The 26,479-nt window shown below is 46.4% G+C and overlaps 1 protein-coding gene across 1 annotated transcript in view; it reads right to left on the reverse strand.

Annotated features, from left to right (window-relative positions):
• PDIA5 (protein disulfide isomerase family A member 5) overlaps positions 1-26,479 on the reverse strand; it is a 134,353-nt gene that overhangs the window by 40,170 nt on the left and 67,704 nt on the right. The window contains exons 9-11 of the mRNA XM_075001771.1: positions 26,204-26,295; positions 26,035-26,106; positions 17,803-17,939 (exon numbers count right to left, since the gene is read on the reverse strand). Of these exons, the coding sequence (XP_074857872.1) occupies positions 17,803-17,939; positions 26,035-26,106; positions 26,204-26,295 (301 nt within the window). The remainder of the gene's footprint in view (positions 1-17,802; positions 17,940-26,034; positions 26,107-26,203; positions 26,296-26,479) is intronic.

Consider the following 26,479-nt stretch of genomic DNA (forward strand, 5'->3'; position numbering starts at 1 on the left):
GTGCACAGAATTTTTAATTTTTGCTGAATTCACACCAGCTGAGGATTTGGCCTGATGAGATTAAGGAGCACACTGTCTGTGTGACTATGGCTTTACATCATTATAGCTTACACTGTAAAACTGGAGCCATGCATCAAGGAATGAGGCCCATGTCTGCTATGACGAATACTGGAAGTGTTGACAGGAAGAAGAGGAGATTTTCTAAACTACTTAAGGGACGTTGGAGCATAAGTCCTACTGGCTGTCAGTGGGACAGGTACTTTGGAGCCACTGTGGTAGTTTTGAAAATCCCAACCTATGCTGTTATCTCAACCTCCAGCATGCTTCTCATCACCACAGAATGGTAGCATGTAGCAAGTGAAAAAAGGAACAGCAGAATAGTTGAGACATCACAATGCAAAGGAAGATTACTGAATGAAGACAGGAGTGTACAATTCTATGCAATTAGGCTCTGCCCCTGGCTGAATGAGACTGTAACGCAAACTCTAAGTCACAATAATTAACTGGGTTATCTGAGAGCACAATCTGGCCTTTAAAATGAAAATGAATCATGGATATGCTACAGAGAAAGCAATATTCATATTCCACAACTGCTGCAATTATCAAACTCATCTCCAAAGTGAGTAATGTGCTTTCTACCTGCAAAGATTGGCGGTACCTTCATTTTAGCCTTCAGCTAACGATAACATTGCAAAGACCAAAAGCTCAGCAGGGACCACACTAAGTTCTACAGGATAGTAGATCAGACAGACGGTTTGTTCCAATGCTGCAGGTTTTAAGCCAACTTCACGAATGTGGAGATATGCCCAGTACTGTACGCTCCTCTTCCATATGCACTCAACGTCCTGCATCAGAAGCAGGCAGGATATGGCCTGTGGGCTGGATCTGGCCCACCAGGCCACAGGATCTGGCCCATGGCTTGCCCCACTGAGATCCTCAGTACGGCGACCATATCTCCCTGTCCCAAATATTGGACAGGGAGATTGGGGGGGGGGGGGGGGCGGCCCTTCCTGCCTCCACCAATTCCTGGGGAGCCGGGAAGGGAGGTGGCAGCTGCCAGCGCTTTATGGAAGCCCTGGGAAAGTGGCAGCTGCTGGCCCTCTCCTAGATCCACAGGAAAGAGCAGCCCCAAGCACTCCCTGGGGAAGAGCCTTCCACCGTCCCTTGCTCAAAACCCCGTGGAAGCACCTGCCCACTCTTCCCCAAGGCTCGAAGGTCGGGGAGGGGGGAACACGACTTAATACGGGACAACTAGTCCCTTTAAAAAATAAGTCAAGGCGCCTTTTTGGCTTCCCTAATACAGGAGGCCTAGTCACTCTAATCGTCAGGCATATAACAAAAAGCTGTTTAAAGCAGTGTGGGGAGCCCCATGCTTCTTTAAGCACCTTCCTGCTCCACATAGCTCTCTGCTCTGGACCCCAGGGGGAGGGGGAGGCTTTGCAAACTGCGCCCGCCCCTCAGCAAAAGTCTCAACTCCTATTGGCCAGTTTCTGGTTTCCAACCAATAGGAGCTCAGAGATTTTGCTGGGGGACGAGGACAGGAGCAGAGAACGAAGCCTCCCTTGACATCTAGAGCAGAGAGTCACCCAGAGCCTGCTTGGCCCATCTGGGGTTGCAGCAAGCAGGGAACCTGCATCAGAGGGCTGATGGTCCGAGGCCGCCCAGGTAGTTGCCTCCTGGCCCAAGTCTGCTTCTGGCACCTCGGCCTCTTCCTCCCTCAGGACACAACTCCCCACCAGACCCACCCCCACAGAAAAGTGCAACCCTTGACCACTTACCAAAATCCTGGAATGGCTCCCCATCAAAAATTTTTGCCCACCTCTGTCCTACAAAGTCTACCCAACCCCTGTAGTTTAGGAAGCAAGAAATAAGGAATGGAAGCTGAATGTAGGCCAGTGGTGCGCATCCCACGGATCACAGCTCCAGAGCCATACGTGGCTCTGAGCATTGCCGCCACTTACTTCTCTTGCAGGTCTGGAGGCTGCCACTGCTTACAGTTTAAGTGGCAGCAGCCTCCAGAGCCACAAGTGGAGTCAGCGGTGGCAGGGAGCCCCAGAAGAGGAAGCCAGCAGGGCAGGGAGCCACCTGCGCATTGCCTGCAAGGGAACGCTAAGGCTGCAGGAGAGCTGGGGGAGAGGGGTGGCTGAGCCTGCACTGCTGAAGCCGTGCTGAAAAGGAAGCGGCATGGGGGAGCAGAAGGGGGGCAGCAGCAGCTGTGGAGGAGCCAAGCACTGAGCTCATTGCTTAGTCAAGTAAAACACTGGGTGGGAGGATGGGACTGATAGGGCTTGAGACTGGGGACTGGGGGGTGGCTTTGGGGCCTCAGGGGTCACGACACAAGTGCAATAAAATATGGGGGTCATGGGTGAAAAAAGGTCGAGCTTTACCTCTAAAGAAGCTCTTCCCCTGCCCCTCCAAATAAACAACGTTCTTAATTGCACATGACCCTTGGTACCATTAAAATGACAGAAAATTACACACCATCTATATTGCAGCAAATGGTTTTCAAAACCACTGCTAAACCCATATGCACTTCTACCTCTCAAGCTGCCCCAGTTCTGCCTGAAGAAGACACGAAACAACCAAGCTGCTGCACAGGAAGCCTTCCCCAGACTAGAGCCCTCCAGACTATAAGTATCACTGTTTTTCCAGGTCACTTATTTACAGTTGGTCTCTCTTACCTTGAGGCTACTGAAGTAGCATCGTGTTGGTCACAGCCTCTCATTTCGACACAGCATTGTCCGAGGCTGTCAAGAAAAGGCAGAAATGGCCCTCCAGCTCAGTGAGGGCCAGCAAGACGGTCACAACCAAGATGGTTTCTAGGGATAGGGTCATTTTGCTAACTGCGCTTGTGTACCTAGAACTTGTGGGGTGTGCCAACTGACCCGCAGCCGTACTCTGATTGATTGCAGAGGGAACTCACAGTTCACGTAGTCCGTAATCAGCGTGCACCTTACTTCATGGGCCCTTGCTTTATGTGCTGTCGCTTTAGTAACACCAGTAGGGAAAAAAAAAAAGCTACACGGACAGAAACCAGAGGAATCTGGCAACCCTGCACATGAGCAATGGTAAGCAAAATGCGTCACAGACCACACACACAACCTCAGTGTACCACAGACTGCCCCACACTGAATCAGAGCAATGGTGACATTGGATTTATGTTGTTGCCAAAAGAGGCAAACTCCAGGAGGGGGATAAGTTTGGATTTTATGTGGGATGTGCATTTTCTGTTCAGATCCAGAGCAGTGTGGGAACTCCACCCACACCTCCCCCCCATGCTATTAAGAAAAGTACAGCAGACACACACTAACCGCAAGTGATCAGTACACCAGTCAGGTATCTCTTCTTCCAGCACAGAGCATATTCCCCAGCCTCATACCGAGGTATTGTTCATGACTACATCAGAAGAAAGAGTAACACCAACACCATGTCATCCCTTGGGGGTGGCCCCATCCAAGCACCAGTTACCAAGACGGTAAGTTTTGAGAGCATTACAGCAGAAAGATGGTTAGCAGGGCAGCAGGCCAAAGAGAATCCACCTCATTCCTCTATAGCTGTGGATTCTGTGCAGTGGTAACAGGGCTTCTGTCTTCAAAACTAGTGAAAGCAAGCCTCAAACACACAAGGCACAGCTATAAAGAGGCATAAGGTACCATTTTGACAGTCAGTTCCCCAAGCACTTCGGCAGGCCAGGTTTCCTATTTGCGGAAGACAAGAGAAAATTGAGCAAAACCACCCAGTATATAGAAAAATGAACTTAAAACATACAAGCCAACCTCTCGGTCTCCTCTCCCCTCCCCTCCATCACTGATCAGCAGGTTTGTCTAATCTAACTACAGGTGATTCTGAAATTGAGTTCAGAGGAAATGATGCAAGCCTCAGAAAAAACAGAGTGGCTCCAGCATCAAAGCAATGACAGACTCTCAGCCATCAGGTGGCAGGGAACCTGTAAGGAACTTTATGACTGGAAATGTTGCACCATATATCAGGCTAATTGGTTTTATGTTCTGGGCAAGAGAGGGAATTAATTCAAATTGAAATAAACAAATGGCTGCTTTAACGGTAAGAAATGGTTTCATGGGTTAATCAGTCATTAGAAGCAAGCAAAATAGGGCTATAAATATAAACCATGATTCTTTCTCAGCAGAAATCTCCCAGGCCCGCAATGGACAAAGGCTGCTAGAGAGGTTTTAATGTCACAAAAACCAAACAAAAACCAAACACCCACATAAACCCCTACAACAGGGGTGGGGAACCCCCAGCCCAAGGTCTGGATCTGGACCCCAAGGCTCGGGGCTCCCCTCCACAGCATCTGGGCCATGGTGGGGTGGAGAGTTTGTAGCTGGACCAACCACGCCAAGGCTGGGTGAAGACCACAGGCACTGCCAGGAACCAGAGACTGGGAAGCGCTCCGGACTCCGCTGCCGCTCACTGCTGTTCCCTGAGCTGGGGAAAGGGGAAGCGCAGGGAAGGAGCAGCGGTCTCCGCGGTGCTGCCTGGAGGCTTTCTACTGCTGCTCTGATTGGCTGGAATTCTAGCCAATCAGAGCAGTGGAGGGCAGTGCCTCAAAGCAGAGGGATGGGACGCAGAGCCAGGTGTGTCAGAAGATGAGCAGGTAAGCTGCACCCCCATCACCCAGACCCTGCCCACCTTGACTGCTCCTGTCCCCCTTCCTGTACCCTCTCCCACCTCACGTCCCCACCCACACCCTGCTCCTGCCTCCTCCCTCCCAGACCCCTCACTCCTACTCTTACCCCTCCCTTCCAGACCCAACATGCCCAACCCCCACTTCCCGACCCCGCAGCTCAAACCCTCCTGCACCCTTCCTCGTACCTAGACCCACCCCCAGCCTGCTCCTGCACCTTCCCTACCCAGACCCTCCTACCCCCTCCACTCAGACCCCCCCACGCTCAGCCTGCTCCCTTACCTCCCTCCCCTCATATTAAATATTTTAGAAGGAAAAATTTGGTTATCAACAAAACTTTCTCACAGAACATCTGTTCACATTGCACAGGACACCCAAGTTCCACGGACTACAGTTTGGGATTGTGCTTCCACCCAGCTGGGTGATGGGGACAGGCAGTACCTCAAATTAGTGTCCTGGAACCTCCATGTTCACCCATGTTAAATGGTTACGATGTGTTCTGTACAACACATGCCTTGTTTTACATTGTTTTAAAAGTTTTGATCTGCCCAACTGTAATAGCCTGGTGGAATGTGTGTACTGTAATTGCATGTAAAGGTATGAGGGCAGACATCCCCTAAGCGTTCTCCATTCCCTCTGAAAACCAAGGGGCAACGAAGACTTGATCCTACACCACTGAGGCCCAAGATCTTTGCCATCTTATCTTACAGATGGATATGTAGTATCTAAGCATGTTGCAATCTTTTTGACTATTTATCCTTACTACTCCCAGGAAGTAGGGAAGTACTCTTCATTTCACTTTACAGAAGGGAAACTAAGGCAGACAGACAGACTGAGGGACTTGTCCAAGGACACAGGGAAAGACTGCGGCGGAGCAAAAAAATTAAACCTGGACTTAAGGCTCAGACTGGCACCTTAACAAGCAAATAACCCTTCCTCTAGTCATATCAGTGAGCCCTGGGAACACTCATCAAATAAATCCCTTATTGTTATACAACTGATGAAAGTTATGTACAGAAGAGAAACCATGGACTCCCCCCTTTGATGATTAGCTATCCAAGTTTTACTGAACAATTTAGTGGCTAGGATTTTTACAAAGTTCTCACTTTTATTTACATGATCTATTGCTATAAACTCACATCGATTTTTTTTAATCACAATCCCACCTACATTTTTCAAGAGCTCACAAAAAATCAATAGCGGGATTTTCATTTTACAGGTTAATGATATTACAGGGATGCTGTTCTATTGCATGCGAATAACTGCTGAACTGAAAGATGGTGCAGTAATTAGGCTGATAGATATGACAGCGAATTGTCTACTGTGGATTTTACTCCTTTGGATTTCTTTTGTTGTTGGTCTTAAAAATTCTGCAACCTCAAGCACTTTGTATCCGTAAATAAACACCCTTTGAAGTATTTTTTTCGGGGCCCTATACAGATCCTACTGAAATCAGCTGCAAAAAACGCAGGTGCTTCACAGAGAAGGATGAGGGCCCAAGACTGTAGCAGAACCATTTACACTATGGTAGCAGAGTCCAAGAATTTCTTCTGTACAGCAGCACCTTTCTCCACGGTTTACGATTCAGATGAAAAAATGGAAATGAAAGCTGACATACTAAATTACTTGGCATACTGCTCCTCTGCGTTTGAGCTCACGTTCTTCTCAAAGCTGCTCCTCGGAGAGCAAGGCAGGTGGGGCATATAGGATATGTAAGGCTGCACATCACTGTTGCTACCCTCCTGCAGTGCCCACGGGTCACCCAGCCACCCATCACGGCCACTTGCTCCGTCACTGCCTCCTGCGGTTAGCCCCACGCACCTAAATGGTGCCAGCCCAGCCCAGTTATCTGCATGCACTGATGCTGCCTACGCCACGTGTCTCCACTCTGGAATGCCTCATGTGCTGCTTGGCCTCTACCTACTGAACAAATTATTAACAAGGACTCAAATATTCACCATGCACAAATTAATAACTAATCAGATGCTTGCTAACCAGCACGGGCACCCCTTCTTGGGGGTGAGTATGTGAGAAAAGCTCTTCCCACTGCTGACGCCCACCTGTCAACTTCGCCTGGTCCTGCCCCGTGATCTAGAAGCAGGAACTAGAAAAGTGGTGAGTGCTGATGCTAAGTACCAATGACAGGCTTAAAAGGACATTAAGTTTATGTACTAAGGCCCTCAAAAGTCACGTCAAAATTAAGATGCTCGTCTCCCTTTTATCTAGCAATCTAGTTTCTTATACCCGCAACTCCAAACGTAGTATCTGAGTCCCCTCGTGTGTTTGCAATATGATTCAGACAAAGTAACTGTGTCATTTCCAGACACAGGAGTACAGTAAATCCTTGATTTAACAGACCCTGATATAACAGACTTAGCAAACAATGGACACTGTGTGATGACTCAAAATTACTCAAGATATTTAAGTCCAAAGCTCAAGAGTTACAAGCAGATCTCACAAGTCTAGGCGATTGGGCAAGAAATCTGATGCTGATAAATGCAAAGTAATGCACACTGGAAAGCACAATCCAAACTATGGACGCAGTATGATGGGGTACACATTAGCTGTTACCACTCCAGAATGAGTTTGGTGTCACTGCGGACAGTTCTCTGACAATATCTGTTCCATGTGCAGTGGCAATCAAAAAAGCTAACGACGCTATGTATCATAAGGCAAGGGACAAGTAAAGCAGAATATCATAATGCCACCGTACAAACTGATATGCCCACAACTTGACTGTTGCATACAGTTTTCAAAACAGGTACAAACACTGGAAAAAATTCAGAGAAGGGAAACACAAATGATTACAGCCATGAAACAGCATTATCCAAAGAAATATTAAAAAGACTAGGACTGGTCATCTTGCAAAAAAGAGATGACTAAGGGAAGATATAATAAAGATCTAAGAAATCCTGACTCGTGTGGTGAAAGTGAAAGTATTATTTACCCTTTCACATGACACTAGAGCCAGAAGTCACCCAATAAAATCAACAGGTAGAAGGTTTAAAACGAACAGTGGGAAGTGCAGTAATGGATTTCCTTCTTCACACAACACCCCATTAACTTGTCAAACTTCTTGCCTGTGTGTGTTGTGAAGGCCACAAGTATAACTGAGTTAATCTGTATCAGAGAGGTAGCCATGTTGATCTGTATCAACCAGAACAACAAAAAGTCCTGTGGCACATTGTAGACTAACAGATATTTTGGAGCACAAGCTTTTGTGGGCAAAGACCCACTTCATCAGGTGCATGAGTGGACAAAGACTCATTCATCTGATGAAGCAGGTCTTTGCCCATGAAAGCTTATGTTCCATAATATCTGAGAGTTAATCTGTTCATTCACTCTGAAGCAGCAAAGGGCAATCTTGGTTAGTGAGCAGAATGCATGAAGCCTCCCTTTATCTCAGTGGGCTGCAAGACTGTCATAACCAAGACAGTCTCCTGGGATAGGGTAGTTTTGCTACTTGTGTTCAAAAGCTAGAATTTGCAGTGTGCGCCAACTGACTGGATGCAAAGGGATCGTACAGCTCTCACAGCCAATGTTGTGTGCAGTCAGCATATATCTCACTTCACGTGCTCTTGCTTTACATGTGCATCACTGTAGAAATGCCGCTCGGAAAAAAAAGCCATGAGGGCAGAAACCAGCAACTCTGCATTGTGGGCAATGGTAAACAACATTGTTCATGAGCCACACACAAAACACCAATCAGTCACAGGCATCCTACAGGCCGCAGATCACCCACCACTGCTCTGAAACCTCTGGCACCAGCTGCTGGGGAAAGACTGGACTCTAGGCTAAATGGTGAGTTTGAGTAATTGCTAGGGCGACCATATCTCCCTGTCCCAAATATGGGACAGGGAGATATGAGGGGGAAGGGTGGCTCCTCCTGGCTGCCCCAAGCCCCAGGAAGCTGGCACCCACTCCCACCCCGGCCCCAAGAAACACCAGCCACCAGCCATCCCCAGCCAGAGCCCTGGGGAAGTGGCCGCGGACGCTCCTTCCCCCACAGGCCTAAATACAGGACAATTCATCCCTTTTAAAATGTCAGGATGCCTGTTTGGCATCCCAAATATGTGACTGTCCTGCCCAATACAGGACAGATGGTCACCCTAATTATCACAGTAAGGGGAGTTCTTAAAATGGTCTTTAAATAAGTTTCATAGTAGGAAGTTCTCTCTCTCTCTCTCTTTTTTTTTTTAAACTTCTTCCTTTTTTCCCTCCCTTTTGTTTATTTTCAGAGTCCAACCCCTTTGCAGAGCCTTCTGAGATCTGCTGTTCCCATCCCTGCTGGCTTCACATGGCACAAGGCAAGAGATGGTGAAGCTCCTGAGAATCCCTACCTCATTCGAGTCTTCATCCAATTCTCAATGAAGCCAATGGGAGCCTTAAATGGGAGGTGGCTCCATCCCTCTGTGAATAGTTTCTGAAGCGTGCATCACGTCACATGGCTCTTCAGTCAAGGGGCTAATGTGTTCCCTTATCAAGTGTACATACGCAATGTTCTCTTACAAGATATGCAGACAAGGCCAGGCTCTTGTGAACGCCTGCCTCATTCACTACCAATGTAATTACGTTACTCCATTAATTTATTTTGCTCTGCACCTAATGTGCCAGGCACGATTCATCTTCTTTTCTGTCTCCCATATAACTGAATTTGAGTAATGTTATATTTATAAAATGTATTACTCTGGTGTGAAATCCAATTTTCCAAGACTGAACTTCACCAGGAAACTCACAAGGGATGCCCCCTGAATGAGGGGTATTTCCCTGCCAAATTTCAGCTTCAAGTCCTTCCTTTTTCAAGGGATGGAAATAAATGTATATGTCATTTTATAACAGAGAAATGGAATCTTTTCCCATTCTCACCTCACTTAACAGCTCAGTGGAGCCACCATTCACTGCAGGCCTAGGAACAAGGTGTGGAAAGGCCTTGTGCCATGCCCTCGAAAGGAGTGGGGATGAAGGAAGTCAGTCCTTGGCTGTGCCTGAACCGCAGTGCTGGGCCCTCCATGTGAGCCCTCACATCTGCCTGGAGCAGCAGAGTGGTGCTTCTACAGTATTTCAAAGGGACCCAGGGCTCCAGGCCCCTTTGAAATGTCAAGCCCCTGTGCATTTGCCTCCCTTATTCCCCCTGGCCACCAGGCCTGAATGAGCTTTCCTATGCTCAACCCATACACTCATCTTCAAGGAGAGATCAAATCTGAAAAACATCAGCATCACAGTATAATGTTTCTGAAAGCTATAAATGACTGAAAAACAGGGAATACAAATAAAAAATCTCCAGGTTAAAAGTTTCTCATCCTACATTACAGAAGAGGTGTCTTTGTAACTAACTCCACTGATGGCCAGAACAGCTGAGGTCTGTGTGTTTGAACTCCACATCGAACACCCACTTTTTTACAACGGATCTTATCTGAAGCAAAAGTGAGATTTGAACTCAAAATCTTTGGCACTACAGACCTGAATCTTTACCATCTGAGCTAAAAGGCTAATTCTCCTAGCTGGAAGCAGCAGTGGACTCGAATTGCTTATGCAGATCAGCCACTAGAGGGGACAAAGATCATACTAGGCTACCACTGGTTATGCATACAGATTAGAAAGGTATCTCACTGGTATCCATATTATTGAATTTAAGGACGATGACAACTGCTGCATGGAAGCGCTGTACTAAGCCAATGTGTGGGACCAATGTGAGCACGCTCCTTGAAGGACTTTCAAAGTCAGTTCTCGAGTGCACATATATATCAAATCTCAAGAAGTAATGAGGGAGCCTATGTACCGTCTCCTTCCCCAAAGCTTAACACAGCAACAAACAAAAATTCCGTTTGTTCCTTCAGCCGCAGACAAAACAGCTTGCCCTCATGCAGCTCATCATGATGAAATCACAGAGGAAACTAAAAAATGAATAGGATGAGTCTGTGGGTTCAAAGGCCTGCCGCTGCATTGCTGATGAGCTTCAACCCGCGCTGTAAGGACCACTTTTAAGGCTACATAGTATATCCAGTCCCCAGCCTCTTCAACCCGTGGCTCCTCTGCTGAAACACTAACTGCTAAAGTATCTGTTTTGTAAGGCATCTCCAGAGCATGTGCCCACGGGAACTGGAAGGAAGATTTATCAATTTATCACTCTGAAATACACTGGGGGGTTTGGTTTTTGTTTTTAACTTAGGCTCGGTCTAAACTACCTCGTAGGGACATGCAAAAATCGGCCTATCAGGGGTTGGCATCGACCCCTGTGCTCCTCGCAAGACACGAGGAGTAAGGGAGGTGAGCAGGAGAAATGCGCCTATCAATCTGCTTCAGTGAGGACAGCCATGTAAGTTGATTGCAGATATACTGATTCTAGCTATGCAACTACAGTAGCTAGAACTGTGTACCCACAAACTACTTACTTTCCCTAGTGCAGACAGAGTCTCAGTAAAAAGTGAAACCTATGGTCCCATTTTGTCATGCACAACAGTGAAAATGGGAAATAACACCCCTGAAATCAGCAGGAGAGAATGGGACTCCGCTGTGTTTAGGTTTCTGAGCTGCTTGCTCACAGCTCACATTGGATGAACTTCACAGCACTGGTAATACAGGGTCACAGCCCTCCTCAAAAATGTTGCACTTCACTGAACATAAAGCAAAAAATGGGCTGAGATTTTTCAGTGCCAACTGAGGGATTTTGCCATGCAGCTCCCACAAGCGAAGACACCTGTGGGGCCAAATCATCTACTTGAAAAGTCTCAATCATATAACTCACAGAACATAGAGGAGAATAAGGCACATCAGAAAAGTGTTTCTAAAGAGGAAGAAAGGGAACGTCACTAAAATCTCAATGAAGATCCCAAACTAGAAACATTTCTATCATTTCTACTACATTCGTTCTCACCAGCCCGACTGTTTAGGACTAAACTGAGATGATGTGCATCACCAGCTGCATCTCTGACGACATGAAGTGCACACCACACCTGCATTGCTCACCACAGTGGGAAGAGCATCACGGCTCCCTTGGCACAACAACAGACCCAAAAGTAATATTGCAGTCTCCAGGCCCTCTGCAACAGGTTACACCATATGCCTAAGTCAATCCTGGGATGAGATCTGCTCGGAAATGGATTTGACGTGGGTTTAGGCTTTGAGACTTGGAAGAAGTGGCTGCAGCAATTTTTATCAACTGCTTAACCCTAAAAGGAGCTCTCCCTTTCCTTCCAAAGCTCCACCAGTTCTGAGATAAGCATGGCTCCACTGATTTCACCGCCGTGGCCACCGTGTGGGAAGGGAATCAACCTAAAGGCCTTGACCAGGCCACCAAACCAACATCAGACTTTTCACTGCCCTAGCAACTGGGCCATACTGCTGACTCGGTGCTTGCTTAATGTCCCACAAGAGACGAGCACTCAGGAGGTCATTAGTACGTGATGTAAAAGGAATGGTGATACTATTTTAAATATTATCAATGTCACCTGGGTTAAGAAAACCTAATGAAAAGGACCCCCTATGCACGAAAGGCTAAGGCTTTTAAAATCCATTCCGGAATGGATTTTAACTCAATTCCGAGACTTCAAATGCCCTTTGGCAGCATTTCTATTGACTTATCAGGGACTCAGTTAGCCTTATTTTGTATGAGACTTAATAAAAAAATCGAGCTTTGGTGGGAAACACAGGGGAAAGAATTTAAGCGTAAGAACAAAAGTGCAGAGCTTGTGTTTTCCTTTGAGAAATACTGTTCAAGAGACCCTTAGTTCCCTGGTTTGGTGGCAGTATTCTTCATGAGCTGAGTGGTTGCCCAGGAGAGATTCAGGTGCCACCAAGCTGCTCAGCAGAGCACCCACAGCCACTCACAGTGGGAAGCATGTGTTTCTACTGGTGATGCGCAGCTACACATGCCTTGTTGCACATAAAATTTATTCTGTGCGTGGATGGAAAAAATTACAAGGAACATTTTCTGATGGTTATTGTCTTTTGAGGGGTTTTCACACATGCCTCACCAAATTACTGCCCCAAGACAGATGCAAAGCAAAATGTGCCTAAGAAGAGATTTAGAAATGAAAGTCCCAATTAGCTCCTAAGTCCTTGGGCATTTTTTAGCATTTTACCAGCAGTCTAGACCCACTGTGCTATAAATTGCGAATTTCGCTCCTGTTTTAGGAACATATTATGAACAGGTCAGATTTTTCAGAAGTGCTCTGCACGCAGCCCTGCAGTCAGTAGAAGCAACTGGCTGTTTCTGAAAAATAGGCCCCTTATGCAGGTTTCAGGAAAATGGATTCAGGAGCCTAAATTTAGGTTGCTATGCTTTAAAGTCTTGGCTCAGGTGCTTTTCAGACCTTCTCTATTACAAATTGCAGAACTGCCTCTGTTTATATTGTGGTGTGGGGGTGAGATGAATAGCCCTGGTTGGGACCGTTTGGTTCAAAGCAAAGCAATGAGGGGCCCATGCTAACACGCTGTGAAACACCCCTGCTGTGTTGGAAGAAGGCTTCTGGGCCAGCAAATTTGTGTGTTACCAGCCCTGAAGCATCAAACAGCCAGACTAACAAAGTGAAAAAACACAATAAAAGATGCAAGTGTGTTTAAATAAAACAGGGTTTCATCCTTTCAGCGCAACGCTGAGATGGGAAAATCTAAATGCAGCCACATTCTGTCCCCACCCCTCAACCTGAAGAGCCAGCGCTGGGTAAGCCCCGACCCCTACTCCCCAGATGGAGTGCCGCACAGAGGCGGGGGGGCAGTGCAGGTGGGGATGCACTTTTCAGCCCCCAGTTTTCCAGTGCCCCTGACCAAAGTGTCTATCACCTCCCAGAGGGCTCGATGCAGGGGAGAGGCGGCTTTAATGGCTCCTGCCCCTGCCATCCTGTCACTGCTCACCCACTCTCAATCAGGGCCCACCCAAGCGTCCCAGTCTGCCTATGCCACAGCCACAGGAGTCTATTTATTTACTTATTTAGAGATGATCGACTCCAGCTGTGACCCGGTACTTGAAAGCAGAACACTGGAGCCCCCGTATTCACCACTGTTGCACGATGATGGAATGTTCTGCACAACCCATTCCTTGGGAGGTATCATTTTTAAAGTCTTGCTCTGTACAACATTAACAGCCTGTACAACCTCTGTACAACATTAACAGCCATTAACAGGAGGACAAATCAGTTACTTACTGTTTTTGGTTCTCTGTGTCTTAAATATTGAGTCTGTTGTGGTCTGGCTATGGTCTGAAGAAGTGGGTCTGTCCCACGAAAGCTCACCTAATAAACTATTTTGCTAGTCTTTAGAGTGCTACTTGACTGCTTTTTGTTTTGATAGTGTATAGACTAGCACGGCTTACTCTCTGTTACTAAAAGAAGGGAAGGTGAAATCACCCCTTGGCCTCTCTGTCTACAAATCAACATCTGCAAATACATCTGGAGGACAAAGACCTTGAACTGCCAGAGGGTGATCCTAGGCTGGAAAAGAATCCCATTCTGTGTATTGAAGACCTGTGACCTGTTTGTAGCATCTATCAGGACAAGACTGCTGGATTCAAATCCTGCTTAAAGACAAATATGCAGCTCAGTGGCACCTTAAAGACTAATAGGGCATACATAGCAGCAAACGAAGTTACCTGTCAAATGCAGGACCAGCTGTTAATGAAGCAAATTACGTCAGGCTGGATGTGTCTCTGCTATATATATCTCCTGGATTCTGTAATTTCTACTCCAACTCCTCCGAGAAAGTGGGTTTTAAATTTGTTGGTTTCTACAGTACCACAGGACTGCTTGTTGTTTTTTGAAGTGACAGACTAAACATGGTTACCCCTCTAAATCCTGTTTGGTTTGCAGAACTCACCACAAATTTATTTTTAAGTAACCAACTTTGATCTCTGTGCTTGCCACTGAACAATTTAACAACTGTCCTTCTGTACTTAACTAGTCTGCTTTGTATTGCCCCCAGAGCAGTGGGTTTTAGCTGAAGCGTTTGAGAAATCGCAGCTCAGTTTACACATGCTAGTGTGGTCTCTCGCCTTCGAGAGAGGGCCGGACGGGGTAATGAACTTACCCAGGCATCTGACCAATGCAAAAGAGCACAGAGCTGGAATGAACCACAGGCTGGGAGTCAGAGGGAAGGGGGCTGGAGCCTCTCTTCTTGTTGGTTCATGAGTGGCTGAGACATCATTCAGGGTCTTCATTCGGGTGTGTCTCTGCCTTTGGATGTTTGTGAAAATGCAGCACCTGTCCAAAGTTTGCAGCTTGGAAATAGCACCTCACTGAGAGAGACATACCCCAGGCTGGTAGAACATAGGGTTCAGCAGTCCCAGAGTTCAGGCTGCATACTGTGGACACCATGACAGTCATACAAAGATTTATATAGGGATTAAGGGAGAAGTATACCACAGTAATCCAGGATCACAGCAAAGCTGAAGGCATGTTAGCTAACAGTTACAGAAATGAACCAAAACATTTGAATGCAACAATGCACACCCTGTGTGGATAGTTGAGAATGGCCTTCAGACTCACACCTCAAGCGCTCCTGAATGTGTTGTTTATGATTTCCCTCATCCAAACTTTCAAATCAGCTGAACATCTTCCTGAGAGCTTCACAATGCATTTGTTTAGAAAAATCTCTCCATTATGCCTAACCTAACTCAAAAAACAGAAACCTAACCTTAGCCCTGGTTTACACTACAAACTTATTATGTTGGCATACTTACATTGTTCAGGAGTATGAAAAATCCAACCCTCTGAACAATGTAGTTGTACTAACCTAACTCCCAATGTACAGAACACTCTGGTAATGGGAGAGCTTCTCCCACCAATACAGCTACCACCTCTCAGGACAGCGGAGTAACTATGTTAATGCACAGATAGCAGCTTTACCAAGCCCTTACTAAAGCAGAGCAACTATGGCCTGTGAGCCACATTCAGCCCAGGGATCCTTCTGTCTGGCCCCCGAGCTCCTGCCCAGGGAGGCTAACCCCTGAACCCTCCGCATCTGGTTCCCCCTCCACTGCAGCCTCAGCTTGCTCTCTTGCCAGGCCAATACTCCAGGCAGGTGGTGGTGGGGGAGGGGGTTTGGTGGGAGCAAGTAGTCCCGGAGAGGGGGTGGAGTTGGGTTGGGTGGGGGTAGGGCCGGGCCACACATGGCTGTTCAAGGAAGCAGATCTCCTCTCTCCAGGCCTCCACAGAATTTTGGAACTGTGGCTTTCAGGCCAAAACATTTGCCCGCTCCAGGCTTAGCGACTTGAAGCAGTGCACTTCCCTGCCTACTTACACACCAAAACTCAAAGAAATGTAACACTAGGCATAGGTTGATCACCCAGGACCACGAACTGCACTGCCACTGGTAGTGGACTGCACTAGTAGCATGGGGCTGGTGTTGTTACAGGAGGCTCAGTTCTGTTACCCTGGCTCACATTCGGGAGCACTTTACCCCCCCCAGGGTCCCAGTTACTTCAGGCAGCATTACTCGTGAAACAAGATGCAAATCCTTATAATTAAACATGCCATCATCTGATCCATCGGGGCTGTCACTAGCAGCTAAGGAGATGCAATAGGTGAAATACCACCCCAGCAAAATCCCACCGAACTGTAGAAGTTCGCTGTGATGGAGTTTGACTCAACATCACCACCTTAATGTTAATAAAACAAAATTAAAAAAAACCTTTTGTTTTCCTGTGGTCTCCTAGCACAAGGTGTATTAGTACTTTGGTCCTCTATGAAACTGTAGTTAAATTATCACTGCCCTCATTCCGCTTCTAGTGGAAGAACTTATATAGAGTAGATCCAGAATTCCCGAGACTAAACTGTGCATATATTTAATGAAGACACATTCACATCATCTAAGTTTCCCAAGGATGAAACAAATAACAACGAAGAGCCCTTTGCTTTTACTGCATGTTCTGCTCGAGTAATTTATCTTCTAATATCTGTAAGGTGACTTCATTAGCAAATTTAAGAAGTTCCTGAAGAAGATCTTTTAATCATGGAAATACCGTCGATGATAGCTGTCTGTTAATTAGTTTACATGTGCACTCTTGCTGATCCCTGGTGAGGATTTTTATGAGTACTCTGCAAGCTAAATTCTGCATGCATGCACACCTACTTCTGATGCCAATTTTCCGGATTTAAGTAAGTCATGCCAAGACTTCTTCCCAATTAAAAAACCAATTGTAGAAGACGGATTCCCGACCAATGGGTCAGGACAATAACATGGGTTGCCATTAGATTTTCTAAGGGTCGTCAGTTGGGCGGCTCCAAGCCGCACGTGGGTCTTTAAGCAGCCATTTACAGCTCCCACAGCTGCCACCACTCGCTCCCCCAGCTCCCAGTCCCTGCCCTGCCACATTGAAATGGAACTCAATTTCATTGGTTTAATGGCTGTCAGGAAGGATCCAGTCATTAAACCAATTAAATTGAGTCTGATTTCAGTGTGGCAGGGCAGCGAACTGCCGGTGTTGAAGGTGGGGGAAGAGAGCAGGAGGGCTGGGGTGGGGAGTCATGCACAGGAGGCAGTGGCAGCCCAGCAAAGGTACAGCAGCAGTGTGTGGAGCTCATGCAAGGTAGGCTGGAGGGGGGCATTTTGGGGCTGAGAGGGATTTAAGCCGGGGGTGGGGGAGTGCATTTTTCCAGGGGAGAATCAATATTAATATTAAAAACCAAACAATTCTACAATGCTTTACCAACACGAACTAACCAACTGTCATCACATCCCTTGGAAGTGCAGAACTACCGTTATCTCCATTTTGACAGAGTGGGACACTGAGGCAGGCAGGCAGGCCGGCAGGCAACAGTGACTTGTGAAAAATAAGAGGCAATGGGATTAGGATTCAGGAATACCTGAGTCTCAGTTATATGCTCAATATGCTAGATCACCTGCAGTGTAAGTGGGATGAAGAATGGAATGAGCAGAATATCAGGCGAGTGTTTCAAAATAACCAAGTCCTGTATATTCAGCATACTAGTTTTCAACTACTTTAAAAAAAAAAAAAAAAAGACCCTGAAACACAACCATCTCCAGGCTACTCACCTGTGTTCTGAAAGTATGACCGTTTAAAGCCAATTTTCATTTAGGAGGACCATTAAACTAAATCTGCAGCTTCACATTCAGACAGCGTGAAAGAGAAATGAAAACGATCCTCCTTTTATTTATAAAACAGGCATTTGGATCAGACCCTGGAACAGAAAACGCAAACTCACATGGTGCGTGGAACATCACTAGTACAGAAGAATGCTCCTTTATAAACTTGTCAAAGTCTTCATCCGTCAGATGATAAACTGCATTCTCCTCATCTGCCCAGGGCGTCTCCGGGGCTGGTGGCTGAGGTGGCAGGGGACTATAAAACAAACATATGCCACTGAGAGGCAGCACTTCTGTATTAAATAGCAATCACTTCAGCCAATCAGACTGCAGGAAAACAATCTGACTGTGCAAACACTACGCATGACATGCTAACCCCACCAAATGGAGTCCTGTAATTGGTTCCACTCTGAGCAGATAAGCACCGAAACCTAGATAAAATAGGGAGGAAAAAGAAAAATCCATGATGAGCACAAGCTCATAAAGACTATGGAACTAGACGGGGTAGAGCAAGGAGATCAACAGAAATGCTTTGTTATTTCATTACAATATAAAATGTGCTCTTTAAAAGCTACTTTTGAGCCAGGTCAGCAGAATGCTGCCTGTTCTACCAGAAACAGCTAGCGTTCACCTTTACACCTCCCACTGTAGATGAAAAGAAAATAGCAACTGTAAAACAGTCATTCTAACAAACAGCCTCAGAAAGCATGTCTCACTGGAGTCGGAGCTTGTATGCAGAGGTAAAGTGATGCAGGTGGTTTTGGAACTTTGAGCCAAGATTGTCTCTAGTGAGTAGAGTAGCTGAACAGCTCCCAAATACTTGCAGATTTATCCTCAATGTTGCCCTGTCTCACAACTGGGCATTTATACTCTGATTCAGCAAGGTACTTGGACATTAGAGATGGAAAAAGTACCCAATAAAAATGCAGCTTCTTTTGGGGGTGGGGGTGTTGTACTTAAGTACAAGTCACCAGTGTCCCTCTAGTCTAGAAAACTATTTGAGGGAAAGTGCACATGCACAAACAAATGTCATATCTTATTGTACTCAAGTATCCAGGAGTGTAAGCAGCTGCACTCTCACTCAAGCAACTTTTTGAGCACTTTTTCCACGTACGCTGGACACATGCCTAACTTCAAATACATGGCCAGTCCCACAGGCTTCACTGGGGCTGCTCATATGCTTAAAGTTAGCACACGCCTACGTACTCTGCCGAACTGGAGTCAGAGATCACATGACTGCTCGCGGACATGCAAGAAGCCTGTGACAGAGCTGTGAATCAAACTAAGCTGTCATGGCTTCCAGCTCAATGGTTCACCTGGAAGAGTATCCTTCTTCCCTTCCATAAATGTACACTAACGAGACAGACACTGGCAAATGCAGTTCATCACACTGATGACTACGTCAGCAGGAAGATCCCAGTGAAAAAAGATGGGACACTGTTACATGCAGATGACCCAGCAATAAGGACAGACTCAAAAGGAGACATACAGGAAACAGTATACCAATGGTATGACCACCTAAGTCATCAGGAGATGGAAACGAGCATCATTAAGACTGATGGCAGGAAAACTGGATACAGAGATTAAATGAGTATGCCTTAATCAGGCTCATCATATTGGATGCTTTGGTGGCTGGCTTATGGAAGAGAGTGTTTGAATAAGTAAGATAAATATATAGAGAGACACATCTCAGAGCTGAAAAGGACCTTGGGAGGTCATCAAATCCAGTCCCCTGCCCTCTTGGAAGGACCAAGTACCATCCCCCCTTTTTTTAAATCTATTTGCCCCAGATCCCTAATGGGCCTCTCAGGATTGAACTCACAACCCTGGGTTTAGCAGGCCAGTCTCAAACCACTGATATATCCCTCCCCCATAAGATACAGTTCAGACCGGGGAGTGCTAAATGAAATAACATCTCAAACGTTATGTACGACAAGTGCAAGCCCTTGAGACTGAAAGCCCAATGGTATAAAATGGTGGTGCACTCCATAATGCTGTATACTATAGAAGCACAGGCACTAATGAGACAGCAGATGATTGGGTAATAAAAAGGAAAATCAAAAGATGTTGGCAGATGAGAAGAGAGCCACTAGTTTGATATGTATTAAGATGTTGTTGATATTAGGGTAGACTCAAACACAGGAACATTGGGATGAAGACTTTGACGTTATAATCAACTGAATTAAAAACATGGAAACGAATATCCTCCAAAACTTTAGCAAAGTTCACATCTGGCTCTGAACCATCTCTGATGGAAGCAGATTTGATCTTTTTTTGATTAAAATACATCGCTGTTTCAGTTGCCTGGCACATGCAATGACAAGTGGAGGAGACAACTCATCTATCTTGTGTGTCCGCCATTTCTAGACAAAAAGCTGGCTTAGTAAATGTAGAAAACAATGGATGTATTGTTTTTTGCCTACATATACACAGCCCTATGGCCCAAGAATACCAATTTCATAGTAAATTGGGATGCACTATGCTCTTTATTTAGATTCCTGCTGCACCTAAGAACCTCCGTCCAAAAAGCAGGCCCCAGTTACGCAAAGCATGGTGTAGACAAACGAAGATGACGTCCTGCTCAGCAAGCTCTCACTCTAATTGATAGAGAATCCAGGAGGCAGACAAAACAGACAACAGCGACAAACTTCAGGTAACTAGAAAACAAAAGCCTCTAGCCCAATCAATGCCAGATGGGATTGATTTGTTGGGTCCTTGCAATGTTGGGTTTAAAGAGGGCCTTTTTAAAGAAGATCACATGGGATAGCATGTGGCAGTTCTGGTTAATGCAGGCACTAGCTTAGGCTGTAAGCTCTGTGGCAGAGACTGTCTTTGTGTTCTGCGTCCGTGCAGCACCTGGCACAAATGGGTCGAAGTCCACAGCTGGAGCGCTGAGGTGCTCCAGTAATAAAAAGCAACCTAAGGAGATAATGAGGAAGAGGAAAGCACTGCTGGAGACCCAGCATCATCTATTTTAGGACCTAATTAGTGCATTAAGCAAAAGGAACTCCACACTAGTGGTTTACTTGAAATCTTATATATATATTAATAACCCTGGCTAGGAGCAGAGAAGACACCTCAGTACCTGGCTCAAATCCTATCTGAGCACCTGTGGCACGTTAAGGAGCAAAGCAAACTTAGTGGCTGAAGACAGCGGTTAACAGAGGTTTGGAATGGGTATTTAAATGAAGAACAAGGATGGCGTGGTATATTTTAACTGGACAGTGAAGTGTGTAACCCACAGGAAGCCAGAGAGAGGTGCCAGGAACCTACTGAGGCAGTTTGAACCTGGAGTGATGCAGCTGAAAGAAGCAGGGTTCAGTAACTTGTTTAAAAAAAAAGGGGGAGGGGACGGGGGGGAAAGAGATGGATTCAGTAATCAGTTGTGAGGAGCTGGACCTGATGGTTACTACAGAGAACATAAGTGGGCAATGTCCCTGAAGATCATTTATAAAATTCCATTAATAAGACAGATATATTATATCATCAGACTAGGAAAGTGTGCAGGAGACATGCTGTAGCTCTCTATGCACATGACAGCATCCAAGGCAATAACTACACCATATGCAGGGGAGCCTGTATCACTACTATTCCTCAACATCCTCCTAAAAACGTCTTTGGGCTCAAGGAGATAGCAGTCAGCTCTCTCCAGCTGTCTATTAGGAAGATAAGAGAGGTCAAATATCTGCAGGCTGATATGGTAGATGCTTCCAGTGTAAGAGACAGAAGCCTTGGATAAGCAGTAGGAGGGGCTGGAATCCTTCACACTATTAAATTCTTTCCTGCAGGAAAACAGCTATGCTGGCTGACTCAAGCCTTCTCTCAATCTCTTCTTCATGACCCCGAAATCAAAGTAGTGTCTCCGCCCCCCCCTGCAGCATTTAGCTCCGGCTGGCTGAATGCATAAATACCGAAAGACAGTCTCTTGAGAAAAGTACCAGGGGCACATCCCTTGCAGGACACATTCATATTTCACAATGTTATAGATCAGTGGTTCCCAAACTTTTCAGCATCATGCCCCCGCTTTTGATTTTTGAGATCTTCACACCCCCCCACCTCTTCTTTGTCATAACCTAACCCCCTTTTTAACCAAAAATTCAATCCATAATTTATAATAAACATAAAAACTTGATATAAAAATGTTATTTAAAATTAAAAATAAGCACAAATAGTTTTTCTTGGCCCAAAAATTTAATAAAAAATGTAATTGAACATCAGAAACAAAATGAATTTCATGTGCAGGATGATGCTTCACTTTCTTCACAAGTTGGGAAACCCTAGGTTTGAAAGATGGAAGTGCGCAACGCAAATTGTTTTCGACATCCAGTCGATTTCTTTGTTTTGTTTTTAATGTGAGTAAACTTGAAAAGCTTTTTTCACAGGGGTATATTTACAAAAACGGAGGAATAATACGTAGCACTTCTTCCCCAACAGTCAAGTACATTGGGAAATACTTTATCCAAAATTCCTCCAAGCTTGAGTTTTTGAAATTCTTTTGCACTTGAATCATATTTTATTTCAAGTGCTTGTTCTTGCAGTACTTCTGGCAATGTATCAACATCAACATTGAATGGATTGCTTACTAATTTATGAATGAGGTTGCCAGAAAAGTCGTCTGGAAAATAGCGAACAGCAGACTCAATGCAGCTGTGCTGCCCCGCCCTGACCCCGAGCCACATGCCTACTGCCAAAGCCTTAATATCCCCCCACCTCCTGCTGGACCTTGACCCCTGCTGGGCTGACACCACCCCAGCCACAGGCTGCAACGGCTGGTTTCAGCCCCATGCTGGACATGGCCTGGGCCCCAAGGCCACCAGCTCCATCCTGAATGGGCTGCTGGCAAGGCCCCAGAGCTGCAGGCACAGCCCACGCCCTGCAGAGCCCAGCTGTAGCACCAGACATTGTGCCGGCCCCATCCCATCCCAGAGGCTGACTATGGACCAGCCAGGCTAAAGGCACAGCCCCCACTTTGCAGATGCCTGGTGCAGCCTCAGCTGGCCAGCTGCTTGAGCCCTGTGCCAGCTGCCAGAGCTGCCCACACCAGCTGCCCACCCACCTGATCCCTGCACTTCCAGAGCCACCGGCCTGCCCACCAGCTGTCTGAGCTGCCCACCCAAACAGCGGGTCAACTGCCTGAGCCCCACGCTGCTAGGGCCAGCCCCCTGCCCACCAGCCAGCCCAAGCTGTGCCAGCCGCCCGAGCCCCAGAAGCTGCCCACCCAAGCCCCTCCCCTCTTTCAAATCCAGGCACCACCAGCCCCCTGCTCTTACCGCCTCTCTCCCCCTTCCCCTGAGCCAGGCTCCCCCAGCTCCCCATCTAACCACCCCATCCTCCGTCTCCTCCTCCCTCCCCCACCAACCCACACTCCTTTGCAGGAGGCAGCTAGCTCCATATGGGTCTTTGCCAGCAGCCTGCTTTTTATAGAAGCTGCGCCGGGTCGCCCACGTAAAATGGCAGGGGCTGAGAGCTGGAAGCAAAGGCTGGCTCTTCCTTGGAGTAAGGGAAACAAAGCGGGAGAGGGACTGGGTTGCCCCACACACCCCCTGCAATTTCTTCATGCCCTCCCAGGGGGGCACGATCCCCAATTTGTGAAACCATGTTATAGATATTTTATTTCTCACAAACCTCCACAAGATTCTCGGTATATGTGATGGCTCACCCAATTACAAGACACGATGGACATTCCAGCCAGGATGCATCCTGGCGGTTCAGCACCATCAGCACACTCACCCATCAATCAGACCAATACGCTCTGCACCAAAGCAGCTCCCTAATGCGAGAGATTCTGCAGAGGTGGCTTCCTTTAACCTAAAACTATCTCATTTCACCCCCTCAACTGTGCTTCAGACAACGAAAGCCGGGAAGTTCAGACCCAGACCCAATCATGCCTGAAGTCTGGAAATAGGATATTACAGCCAAGAACCGGTATGGTGTATGTGCAGAGTATGTGTGTCCACCAACTACCCATTTGTTTGCTAAAGTAAGCCATCTTTCACTCTCTCTCCATTTAGAGAAATAGCCTGAGAAACAGATATTTGAAAGAGTATGAGTATGATCAACCTGAGGCTGAATTATTTCTGAGAATTTTTAATTATATATGTGCCCTGAAGCCTTTTAATTATACTTTTAGGCCTTTGCCACAGCATTCAGTGCTGCAGATCACTCTGTGTATTACAATATTTAGCATGTGATAGGCTTGCTCTACATACACTTTTAATTGCAACATCAATTACTGGCAAAATCCAAGCGCTTTTAATTTCTAAATGAGATTTCCTAAAAATTATACTGATTACAAAAAAGGGGCAAGAAAGCTACAGCTCAAATTGTCTTCTGGGAAACTATCAAGCATGTACTGAAAATTAAGTGAGGACAAACAGCTGTCTTTAGCTCTGGACTGCTATGGTAACAGCCAAAGCCTGCGGTGGCTTGTTAGCAGAGATTATAATTGGAAAACGCTTGCAGCTGTTTTGCTTTGCTTCCAGTAGCAGTGTTCATGAGCTGTCACAGTACTGATATAAAGCCCTGCACATTACAGGGATTATCTGAATGTAATATGGGCCGAGTGAAAAAACACCAAACATTTGCTGTCACACATGCGGTCGCCAGGTGATAACCCACATCCTTGAAGGGCTGAAAGGCATAAAAGGTAGAGATGAAGTCATATAACCTTGCTCTAGGAAAGCTATCATCTTTCTGTGGTTGCTGCAGATGGCGCCTAATTCATGCTATTCTGAAGACATCATGGACTGAAAGAGGCTTATCACATGATACTACTCAACCTCTGCACCCTAGGCTTTCTGTGCATGCAGCTTTCCCACTGATGTGAATGGGAATGCTGCCAAGGCTTTGTTCTGGGGTCCCGGCACGGTGAACTATCAGCAAGCCCAGGCCAAAGGATCAACTGTGGTGAATGCCCCGAAGCCCCCATCCCTCAAGTCTAGTGAACAGATGAAGGGGAGGAAAGAAAGAGGGAGACACAGATTTCCAGTTGAGGAATCACCCAAGATACAGAAAACATAGTGGATGAGGGAAGGCAAGGGAAAAATTTCTGGCTTTCAACTGGCATGTTATATAGGTTCTTGTTTCTTTTTTGTCTCCATAGTACCTGAGCACTTTCTGGTAGCTCCACTAACTTCAATGAAGCCCCATCAATTTAGGCAAATGGAAGAGCTGGCCAAAACAAGCCTTCAAAGAAATTGCAGCACCTCAAATACGATTCCCACAAATCTCCAACAACTCCCATAAAATGAGCAAGACATAAGCATGGCTGCAAGCAGCGCGGCAAACCCAATATCCTATTCCAGGGATCATGGGTTCACTTTTCAAAAGTGACAAGTGCAGGCGTGGCCAACTTTTTCGCATCGGGGGCCACAAGGCAATTTTTTTTACATGTTCCAGAGGCCAAACACAAAATAGCCCCAAACCCACCACCCCCACATCCCCAGGCTTAACTCCCCTCTACCTTCAAACCCAGGATTACCCCACCTCAGACGGAAAGCTTCATGCACTGCCACTCTTCCTCCTCAGCGGCTGCCACCTCCTCCTCAGCGCGACTGTGCAGCTCCCCCCTGCTCTCCTACTCCCTTCCCCCACCTGCAGCGTGGGCTGCTCCCTGCCCTTCTGCACTGAAATAATGGAACTACATTCAATTGGTTTAATGGCTGGGTCCCTCACGCCACCCTGCCAGCCATTAAACCAATTAAATTTGGTTCATTATTTCAGCACAGCATGGCAGAGCAGGGGGCCGGAGGAGTTGTCAGTGGCAGCAGCAGCACCCGAAACTGTAAATGGCTCCTTAAAGAGCCACATGTGGCTCCAGAGCCAGCACCCCACACTCACTTTGGCTAGCTTGGATAAAACGACTCTGCTACCGGCTTTGCGGGCCAGATTCTGGCCTGCAGGCCATATGTTGGTCACCCCTGGTCTAGTGATTTGGATGCACTAGTTTTTGATGGCCAAACTGGGACACTGTAAATAATCCTTAGTTTGAAACGTCCTGAGCACCCAACTTCTTAAAAATCAGGCCCCTCAAAATGTGCATCAAGTTGGTCACTAAGAATGGAAACATCCAAGAGAATTGAAAAATTAGACCCACATTTCAAACAGCAATGGAAGCCCCAAAGATCAGCACACCTCTTTACAGGCAGCAGACAAGTCACAGGCAGCCTTATATTCGCAGTGCAGTGCAACTGAAAAGACAAGGCCTGCCTGCCAAAAACACACGTTAATGAGAGTTAACCTGTAACAGGGTAGCCAACATCAGAGGTGGGGTTTTATTTGGTCTTTGGAGAGAAGGAAGGGAGGGAAGGGACTGGATTGTTTAGTACAGTACATGAAGTTCAATGCCTTACTTTTGCAGCCATTCTGCTATATCCTTTGCAGTAGCACCATAGTTCTCATAGTGGAACAGGAACTTTCCTTTCCTATTAATGCAACAAAATGAGATTTAGTCCCCGCACTGGAAAATAAGGAGGAACATGAAATTCACACATGATTTCTGAAGAAGCAAAAAGGACTGACTCAAAGTAGCAGATGGTAGGGTATCCCCGGACATTGTATTCTTCCTTTAGCTTTTCAAACTCAGCAGAGTGGACGTTCATCCCTGCAAGTACCTGCAAGAGCAGAACAAAATCGGTTTGGTTTCTTTGTCTTCCTGCTGCTCCCAACACCACCAGACGTCACTGCAAATTCAAAAGAAGAAACAAACTGCCCAGGCTAACAGTCCAGGACAGATTTTGATTACAGTCATTTTACTGCAAAGCCACAGAGAAGACACTGAAGTCAGCGGAATTACTC

This window comes from Carettochelys insculpta, chromosome 8, assembly GCF_033958435.1.
Source record: "Carettochelys insculpta isolate YL-2023 chromosome 8, ASM3395843v1, whole genome shotgun sequence".
NCBI lineage: Eukaryota > Metazoa > Chordata > Testudines > Carettochelyidae > Carettochelys > Carettochelys insculpta.